Source organism: Choloepus didactylus, chromosome 21 (assembly GCF_015220235.1).
Source record: "Choloepus didactylus isolate mChoDid1 chromosome 21, mChoDid1.pri, whole genome shotgun sequence".
In the NCBI taxonomy this organism is placed as follows: Eukaryota; Metazoa; Chordata; class Mammalia; order Pilosa; family Megalonychidae; genus Choloepus; species Choloepus didactylus.
In genome coordinates this window covers 43,262,869-43,272,786 of record NC_051327.1, presented here as the reverse complement: position 1 = coordinate 43,272,786, position 9,918 = coordinate 43,262,869, and the positions used below count along the sequence as shown (strand labels likewise).

Here is a 9,918-nt window from a genome sequence, read left to right as displayed (position 1 = left end):
TCCGCTCGCCCCCACCTCCTTCCTTTCCCCCCTCCTTTTTCTCCCTCGGCTCCGCCCCCAGGCCCCGCCCCTCTCCACCGGGCTCCTGGCCTCCCCAGCCCCTTCTCCTCTCACCCACCCTCCAACTCGGGACGGGAGTTGGGGGGAAGGGGAGCCCCGCGGGCCTGGGCCCCCCGCCCCGCCCTGCGCTCCCGCGGCCTGAGCGCGCGCACCCGGCGGCCCCCTCCGCGCCTGCCCGCTCCCCGCCTCTCCGCCCTCCCCTCCTCCTGGTGACGTCCGGGTCCCTGCCCGTCTGAAAACTCCGCGCCGCGGCGGTGGAGGCGGCGGTGGCGGCGGCGGCGTTGGAGGAGGAGCAGCGGCGAGCCGAGGCGGCGGCGGCGGCGGCGGCCCGAGCGGGAGCCCGAGCGGAGCCGGCGGCCGCGGGAGCGGCGGGGAGCGCGGGGGCGACCCGGAGCACGCCGGGGTCCCCGCGCCCCGCTCGCCCGCCGCGCTCCGAAGATGGTGGCGGCGCCGTGCGCCCGGAGGCTGGCCCGGCGCTCGCACTCGGCGCTGCTGGCGGCGCTCACCGTGCTGCTGCTGCAGACGCTGGTCGTGTGGAATTTCAGCAGCCTCGACTCCGGGGCCGGGGAGCGCCGCGGGGGCGCAGCAGCCGGCGGTGCGGAGCAGCCGCCCCCGGCCCCGGCCCCGCGCCGCGAGCGCCGCGACCTGCCGGCCCAGCCGGCTGCAGCCCGAGGCGGAGGAGGCGGCGGCGGAGGAGGAGGACGCGGGCCCCCGGCGCGGGCGCGGGGAGGCGGCCCGGGAGAACCCCGGGCGCTGCAGCCGGCCAACCGGGGGGCACTGCCCGTCCGGGCGCTGGTAAGATGATGCCCTTTCGGCGCGCGCCCCAGAAGGAGAGGGGGAGGCCGCCCCAGCCCCACGCCCGCCAGCCCTTGAACCCCGGCCATTCAACTGGGACTCCCCAAATCTGCTGGTTTCACACCTCCCCTCTCCCCTGGAAGCCGGGGGTGGGGGTGAGGGGGTTCCTGCCGAGGCTCAGGGGCTGTGGGCTGCCTCATCCAGAGTCTGAGACTGCCCCCGTGGGGGTCTGGGGAAGTTCTCTCCAGAGGAGGCGCTTTGAGGGTTACCGGATCCTGGCTGGGTTCCTGTGCCCCGTCACTCTTGCTGGGTGCCCCGACTTGCTCTGTGCATGTGGGTGTTGGTGCCTCACTCCCTGCCTGTGTGCGTGAGTCTTGCCCGGGATCCCCCGCCGCTGCCCAAGGGTGAACGGTTCTTGCAGCATCGCCTCGGTGCAGACAACTCAGTCTTCCCTTTGCCGCCTCCTTGTCTTTGCCCTGACCTGAGGGGAGTCTGGGGGAGTTGGTGTCCCAAGTCCCCAGACATGTCAATGAATCAGAGTCACCCTTGGGTGTCTTGTCTTACTTTGGGTCTCTGGGCTGCTGTGGGACCCTGAAACGTCCCTGTCTCCCATCTCCTATCGCTGGATGCCTGAGACTCCCGCTTCATGCCCTCCCTTCTCTGTCCCTAACCTTGCCGGCGTCTTCCCTCTCTGACTTCAGCTTGCCCGGCTCTCCACTTCCCGGGCATGCCCTTGCTGCTGGCTGGCTGTCTCTGTCTGTCTGTCTGTCTGTCTTGTGTTTAGCTGTTTCCCAACACCAGCTGTGTGTCTGACCATACTGTCACAGCTTCGGCTTCTGTGGGTTTTCTTCACTCTTCTTGGGTGTGAACAGTCAGGGCTCTGAAACTGCTTCTTCCTCAGACCCTCTGGGAGCTGATGTGTCTTCCTAGCCTCTCCCCAACTTCTCCAAGGATGCCTTTCTCACCTCCTTTTTCAGGCTGAGTCCGCGGGGCGGGAAGTTGGAGCCCTGAGCTCTGGGACCTGGTCTCAGCTCCCCAAGGCGTGCATGTCTGTCTGAAGGCATAATGAGTTCCTCTGTATCTGCCTGTCTCTTCCTCATGCCACTTGCCTGCAGGGTTCCGCCTCATCCTTGGGGGATATTAGACAGCCAGGGGGGCGGGTATTTCAGGATGCTGAGGGGGGACCCCACTGCAGGCTGCCTTCTCGCCACTGTGGGAACGCTTTCTGATCAGCTGAACTTCTTTGGAGTCAACATGGCTGTATGTGCTGGAGTGCAGCTCTTTCTGCCCGTGGGCTGAGGCAGCCCCAGGACGTGCTGTGATGGCATTTCACGTTGCTGGCTGATCTGTGTGGGTTGCTAGAAGTCTTTCCCTCGTTTGCCGGGAGGAGAGTGAGTGAGATGCCTGATGGAGCACCAGAACTTTCCCAGTATCCTGCAGCTTCTTATTTACAGCGAAGGGTATTTGGAGACGCTGTCTTTGAGCTCCTGGAGTTGATAGTGATGTGTTTGGGCAGAGATGCAATTAGAAGTTCTTTTTGGATTTGGAGCCCTTCTAAGAGGTGGAGGATGAGGGGCTCGGGGGCATGTACTGCTGACCCCGCGTGGAAACATGTAACGTGGACAGGGAAAGCGTGTGGCTCGCTGTATCCTTTGCATCTGAGATTCAGATGGCAGCAGGAGGTGCCACCTGTTGAAACCGGTGGAGAGAAGGAGGGAGGCCAGGCTGGCTGGTTTCTTCTTAGGTTCTGACATTTGGAAGCACTCCCTCTACATTCCCATTTTGTGTGTTCAGTTCAATGTCTTATTCTCTCGCTTCACAGCTGGGCACAGAGAGTTTGCCAGTTAGGAGCATGCATGTATGGGTGGGAACTTGCTATTTTCATTTTGGAGTTAAACAGTTTCAGCAGCAGAGTTGCCTTGCTTTTCTGAAACTTGGCTCTCCAAGTTAAGTACTACACCCCACCTGCAAAGCTCAATGTCTCAATTTCTTTACCTCTGGATGTAGGCATATGTGTGTGTGTTTCTTTTCTTTTTTCTTTCCTCTTCTCTGCCTTGTAGTTGTCTGCCATGCCAGTCACTGTTATCTTTCCTGGATTTATATTTTATTTTATTTACTCCTCTCTCTGTTTCCTTTCTGTTCCAGCTGTTGCGTTATACCCCCCACCTCTGTCCTGCCAGATCCCCAAAATCACAGCTGAGGCCTACTGGGTGGAGCTGGGGTTCTCGCCTCCTCCAGCTGTACCCACCCAGCCCCTGCCCTTCCAGAGGGCTCAAGGAGACCAGAAGGGGGCAGGCTGTTCCCAAAGTCCGGTAGAGCCTCCGTTTGGATGGCAGGCGAGGAGAGGACCAGACGATTTCGCAAGCCTCAGAGGCTCTTGCAACGTGTGGTTTGTTTCCAGACCCCGCTGGGGCTGCCGGCTCGCTGGTCTGGAAGCAGATTCAGGAGTGGGACATTAAAAAAAAAAAATCCTTGTGATTTTCTGGGTGGCTCTTGTGAAGAGCAGGAGGCAGCTTCCTCCCTGCTCTGAGGGAGGATCTGTGGTTCCTGCGTGCGGAGGGCATCGGTGGAGGTGGTGATTGGTGCGTCTCGAAGCGTCAGGCAGAACAGAGAAACCGGAACACAGTCCTTCAGGCTTTGCTTATAGCGCATTTTCTAAACCAGACTGAGCTGTCTTCTCAGTGGAAGGACCTGATTGTATTTTTGTGCATTTAAGAAGCCAAGAAGAAAACACTTAGTTTCCCAAGCAGACAAAGTCAGGAGACCATGAGGATGGTGGCAAGATGGGTGTTCCATAAAAGATTTGCAAGTCCTCCTTTTCAAACTCTTTCCTCAGTCTCTTTTCACAGCTCTTACATATTAGAATTATTGGGTGGGTTGCAGTTGAGCTTTGCAAAGGGGACACTGATTCCTCCATTGGGTTTCCTGTGAGCTGTGGGTTTAACCGTCGTCTCAGAATTTAAGAAACAGACAGGCCCACTTATAAAGGGAGAAAAAAACATTGGGGGGGGGTGTGCATGATGAAAAAGATCACATTATGGGTTCTGAGTAGATTTTAGAGAAAGAATGAAAGAGAGCTATGTGTGTTGGCATGACTGTTTATTTTCTTTCCCTTTGCCTTGCCGTGGTCCTCTTGTAATCCTCATTGAATGCTTATGCCCAGAGATTAATTTTTACTCAGTAAGTTTCATTTTTTAAAAAACTAATTTTTTATGGTCCTTTCACTGCTCACAAAAAGTATAATGGGGTTTCTGTATTGTCTGACCCCACTGATGTTGATTTTTCAGCAGAAATTCCTCATACTTCACATTACTCAGATAACTGAGGACTTTTTCAGACGTTGGCAGTGACTTTGAAAAATCGAATCACTGTATCCAGATCGCCTGTGGTTCTAGTAGCTTTGGAGGCATAGCTTTTCTTTCTACCCAAATGTTTTGAGACCAGATAGAACAGAGGGCATTTATTGATGGTTCATTTTTTTCACACCCTCAATGGAGTTTTATTTTGTCTGAGCAATGCATTGCACTTTGTATACAAAAGCATGCATCATTGAACAATATTTATCATACGCAAATGTTGCCATCTGGTTAATCATATATTAATGTTAAATAAAACAGATAAATAAAAGTAGAAATTATTACATACATAGGTGTATGTATATGTATGTGTATATATACACACACACACACAGAGTCTTCTCACTCTTCACACATCCTCTCTAGTTTATCAATACTCTTTTTCTTTTGTTAAAAAAATCTTCCAGAGAGTTGGGTGGCAAAATGCTTGCTATTTTACAGATAGGAAGCTGAAGCAGAAGTTCATGTTTACTGGGGATTGTCCAACTTTGGTCCGTGGTCCCAACTGAAAAAGAAATATGGGTCTTGAACTAGAGCAGAGACCTGACCTCATTGTATGTGTATGTATGTGCATGGGTGTGTTTCCCCAAAAAGCAAAAATGTCTGTAAGGATATCTCTGTAGTAAGGAACCTCTCTGCTGTGCAAGACTATTTATGATCATTGGGACCATAAATCTACGTGCAGAGCTATGAAAATGCACAATTAGTGGATTGTACAGGGTGACGGCTGACCTCGACTCTAACTTTTGGTTAACGTCGTCCTAGGAGTTATCACCTAGGCTATCACTTTCTTCTCTTCCTTTGCATCTATTTTTATAGGCCCAGATACCCATCTACCAGGAACAAAAAGAAAATCCTTTGGGAAACATAAAAATAAGTAAATGCAAAATAAAAACCCCAGCCCAAATAAAACCCAAGTTCAAAGGAGAGGGTGTGGGAACAGAAACAGAAGTCACGGGAGTAAAATGCCAGGTCCCAGCCTACCTGAAGGAGACCTCCATTAAGTATCCTTGGGTCTGACAAACCTGGGTTCAAATCCCAACGTTGCTTTTTACCGTCTCCATCATCTTGGGTGGTTCGCTCTAACTTTCCTCAACTGTAAATCAGGGCTGCCTCACAGAGTAGAATGTAATAATACATGTGAACTGATTTTGGTTCTGGCACATAATTTATGCTCAAACGAGAACTGTTATTCCTAAAAGGAAATTCTTGGTATGTTTGATAATAAGCAGTTTTCTGCAGTTACGTATTTTCCCACCCAAAGTAGGGTTTGAGTGAAATCCAAGGCCAAATGATACATCCAGCACCTTCCATGTATGCCAGCCCTGGGGCAGGATGGACTATGTTAGAGGGAGGAGCATCTACATTTATTGAGCACCAGCTGTATGCCAGACATTGTTTAGGCGTTTTGAATACATTATGCTATTAAATGCTCATCAAAGTAAATCCAGGAAGGGAATTGGTGTCACCCAATTCATACGAAGTTGAAACCAAGGACACCAGCTAGAAGTTACCTATCATATGTGTCAGGATTAATGGGGGGCTTTGTGAACATTACCTCGCTGTCTTGTTGAATCCTTTCAATGCTGTGGAATAGAACTGTGGCTGTCTTCATTTCACAGATAAAGAAACTGAGGCTCAGAGAGGTGGAGCTCATTAAGTTCACAAAGCGTGGGCATAGCAGAGCTGGAATTCAAAACTGGGTCTGCCCCATTCCAAATAAATTACAGATTTCTGAACTCCTTGCCTGCATAGTTCTTTTTTCTGAAATGCAGCCTTATTCCTGAAAAATCTTTGTGCCACTTTTCTCACTTCTTGTTTCGGATTCCTAAAAATGCGTCAACCCCTGAAAAGGAACAGATAGGCAGTTTTCATTGACTCAGACCCTAAATAATGAGAATAACAGAGGGTAATAATAATTTTAATAATAATAATAGTAATAATAATACTAATGCATATGTGGTAGTAGCTGTGTACCAGGCCCTGCTTTAAGCCCTTCATGGGAATTAATTAACTTCATCCTCCAAGGCAGGTACTGTTATAATTTCCAAGAGCCGACAGTCGATAGGGGTTAATATAACCAGGTCCTGTTCTGGGTGTTTTGAAAGTGTTAGCTCATTTAAACCTTTTGTTATAGTGGGGAAACTGAGGCATGGGCTCTTAAGCAACTTTCCCAACGTCCATAGCCATAATTGGCAGAACTGGGATTTGAACCCCCGCAGTTTACCCTCAGCCATTCTACCCTGCACTGTCTCTCTTAGCAGTGACTTGTGAAGGTCCCCAACTCGAACCACAGAGCTCATTTAAGGGGGCATGCAGGCAGTTAACTGGGTCAGAATGCCCAACCCCAACGACTGGGAAAAGAAAGTATGGCATTGGAGTGAAATCTGCGCCGAGCATAGCTGAGAATGATTGACCTTGAATGTCAAGTCGGTCAGAGGAAGGAGTTTTGAATTCAGCTCTTCTCTAGCCAGGGGAGGTGGGGGACAGGAGCACTGGGCAGGGGTCCTTGGCTGGTGGACACAACTTTCATTCCTCGTCTGTAGGTTTCCTGCTGCTCTGCTCCAGCCCATGCAGTTAAAGCAGTCTGTGGCTCTCTCCAGAGCAGCCTGGTACCGACCTGTCCCCAAGAGCTGGGTGACGTGGGATGCCCTAGGGAAGTCTTTCCGCAAACGTGCCGTCCTCGTGGCCTTGTGGGTGCTTCCTTCCTCCAGCAACAGTAACTACCCGTTTGCCCGCAGATATTTATCAGGTTGTGCTCCCAGCTCTGTGGTTAGAGTTGCCCTGCCCCATCGGAAACTAGAGACCCTGCATCTAGTGAGTGGGGGATCGCATCCCTTCCACCATTGCGGTAAGCAGGGAGGTGGGCAGTATCAGGATCAGACATCGGGAGATGGGGAAGGGGCATCTTTTTTGGGGCAGAGAGTTTTTTTGGGGGTGGGGGGTAAGGTCTCCCCCTTAAGGGCCCTCTGAGGGCAATCAAATGGACTTGTTCTGTCTCAGGCCTGGTGTTCCCTAGCCAGGTGACCGCTGGCTTATCTGGGCATCTAATCCGGCCTAATGTATCAGCAGATGCTAATGAAGAAATGCAAGATCCAGAATTTCTCTTCCCAGAGAATCCTGTGATCCTTTGCTGTAATCGTTGGCTGGAAGACACAATGTTTAAATCTGAAGGTGTTGAATTGATGGGACAGAGAGATTGACGCCAGGTCCCCTACCCAAGGGGCACAAGCATCGTAACTATAACGATGATGATGCTTTCTGTTTATCAAAGGTATGCTTTGTGCCAGACACTGTATCAGTTACTGTGACGACATGCCCTTATTGAATCCTTGCAGTATCCTACAAGTTAACGGCTATTGCTTTCATCTCTATTTTACCTATTAAAAAAAAAATTAAAACTAAGGCAGTAAGTTGGATGGAAGTCAAACAGCTGAGAAGTGGCCAAGCTAGGACTTAAGCCTGAGTGGGGACTCCAAAGGCTGGCTTCCTGCTTCCTTCCCTCCCCTCCATCCATCTACCCAGTACCTTGGTAAACAGGACAGGTGTGCTCCCTGCCCTCGTGGGGTTACCAGCCCAGCAGGCTGAGTTTTGGGGCCACTGCAGATAGACGCCGTATCCTAGCCCGGTCACTGCTGCTTGCTTCTCCCGTGGTGACCTCTTAGACTCAAAAGGAAGGCATCCCCAGGATAGGTGGAGTGAGGAATGGTGGGATTTGGGGTCTCAGAAGCCCCCAATTCTGCTGTCTGTCTAAGTCTGGGTGGCTTCACAACTGTGGTCTAAGATCTTCCTCATAGCTGAAGGTGTGAGCCGAGATGAGGTTTGCAAGGGGAGCAGGTGGGTGCAAGCTGTGGGGCCAGGAAGGCGTGGGATGTGATGTTCAGGGTGGTGGCGGGGGCTGTGCAGTGCCATCAGGGGTTCCATGTCCCTGCCATGATATCCGTGTGAGCCGGGCATGTCACCTCACCTCTCTGAACCCCACAGGTCATAGGATCTCCTGGTTCCCAAGAGCCCCCCAGGATTGCTCCTTTCACCTGTCATACCCCATGGGTCCCTTTAGGCAGTTGAGTTTGCACCCTCTGTTTGGAAGATCTCCGTGGTCATCTTTCAGTTTTCCCCAGGTGGCTTATTTGTAGCACTAATTTACCTTCACTGCCTTTAGCTTCTTCTGGGAGTGATGGGGCTCTCCTTTGTTCCGTCTCGGTTGGTGTGTACCCAGCAGTGCATATTCTGCTAAACATTAGGTCATCTCTGTTGGTGTGTACCCAGCAGTGCATATTCTGCTTAACATTAGTTCATCGCCAAGGCACACGTCCTCCAAAAAGATAGACTTATGCATGCTGCAGTTGGGCAAACTGGTTTCTCCTTTAGGGCTGCAGATGGTGGTCATACCTGTTTTGAATAATCTGCCTTCTTTCTGCGTTTCTGTTTTTGAAGGAAACAGGGTGCTGAGAGAAAATCAGGGGCCAAGGTCGAGGATTTATTTTCGATGGGGTGGATCCTCCCATGCCTTCCACCAAGCTAGCTCCAAACTGACCCTAGGATTTACCAAACAAGAGGTGCCCCTGGTCATGATGTACCGATGACTGAAGGTGCTACATGGCGAACAGACTTTACTGTAGTAGATTTTTTAAGAGCTTTTATTCACATCTGTCCCCAAATTTATTCAGTTGTTAAATTTTGCATATATTCTTTTAACTGCTTTTTTTAAAAACACTTGCACACACACACACAAATGTATTATGCATTCAAAAGAATACATTATTCTCAAGATACGGTTTGAGGGATTTTCACAAACTGAACACCCAGATAATCCACATCCAGACCAAAAAGCTTAGCATCACATCCTCAACACCCCAGCTGTACCCCTTCCCTGTTCCGTGGGAGAACATTTAAAATAAAGTTCTAATGTCTCTATATTTCTTTAAATATATAAAGATAACCGATCAATCCAAATGACAACTTCAAGGCTTTTATTGCTTAGCATGCAGGTAAAGTGGCATTTAAAATGAAGTTAGTTAACATAACAAAAGCATGTAAGTAATAATACCAAACCGTAACCATAATCCTCATCCTGATCTCAGTTTGTATGGTGCTGGAATGGCCAAGGCTTGATAAACACTGGCTTAACCAGTTCGAAGGTCTCCTCCCCGTTGGTTAAAGCAGAAAGGATTTAAGTTAGACATTGGGAGAAACAGGCATCACACCCACAGTACTGTGGTCTCTGGGTCCCTTAAAGGGACAGCCCCGTCATAGGGCCTCTCTGATGATCGCGGTTGCTCTTCTGCGTGGCTCCTACAGGGAGGGGAAGTAATTGTCCCAGAGGACTCCCCGAGCCAATCTTTCTGTGACCGGGGTGTGGACCCTTCCCATACATGTCTTGGCTTCACATTGCACATTGACTGTACTCTCGTACCTTCAAGTGCTGGATGTGAAATTAGCCTTGATTAATGTGTCCCCAAATGGGCCTGAAATGATGACATTAACTTAACCCTGAACCAAGACCCTCCTGTTCAGAACCAGGCCCATAGAACCGCAGTGTAGCTTTAACAGCCATTCAGAAGGGCAGCGGAGACCACTCATCATTTTATAATGAGCAAGGAGAGAAGCAATAAAAGCAGAGCCCAAGGACAGCATGATCATTTTGCAAAGTCTTAGCACTCAACCAGACTCAACGTTAATAAAATAAACAAATGTTTTTCGTAAT

The 9,918-nt window shown here is 50.6% G+C and overlaps 1 protein-coding gene across 1 annotated transcript in view; it reads left to right on the top strand.

Annotated features, from left to right (window-relative positions):
• Positions 1 to 375: 375 nt before the first annotated feature.
• Positions 376 to 9,918, top strand: part of XYLT1 (xylosyltransferase 1) — a 307,917-nt gene continuing 298,374 nt past the window's right edge. Inside the window, exon 1 of the mRNA XM_037814247.1 lies at positions 376 to 855. Coding sequence (XP_037670175.1) covers positions 499 to 855 — 357 coding nt within the window. The 5' untranslated portion in view covers positions 376 to 498. The remainder of the gene's footprint in view (positions 856 to 9,918) is intronic.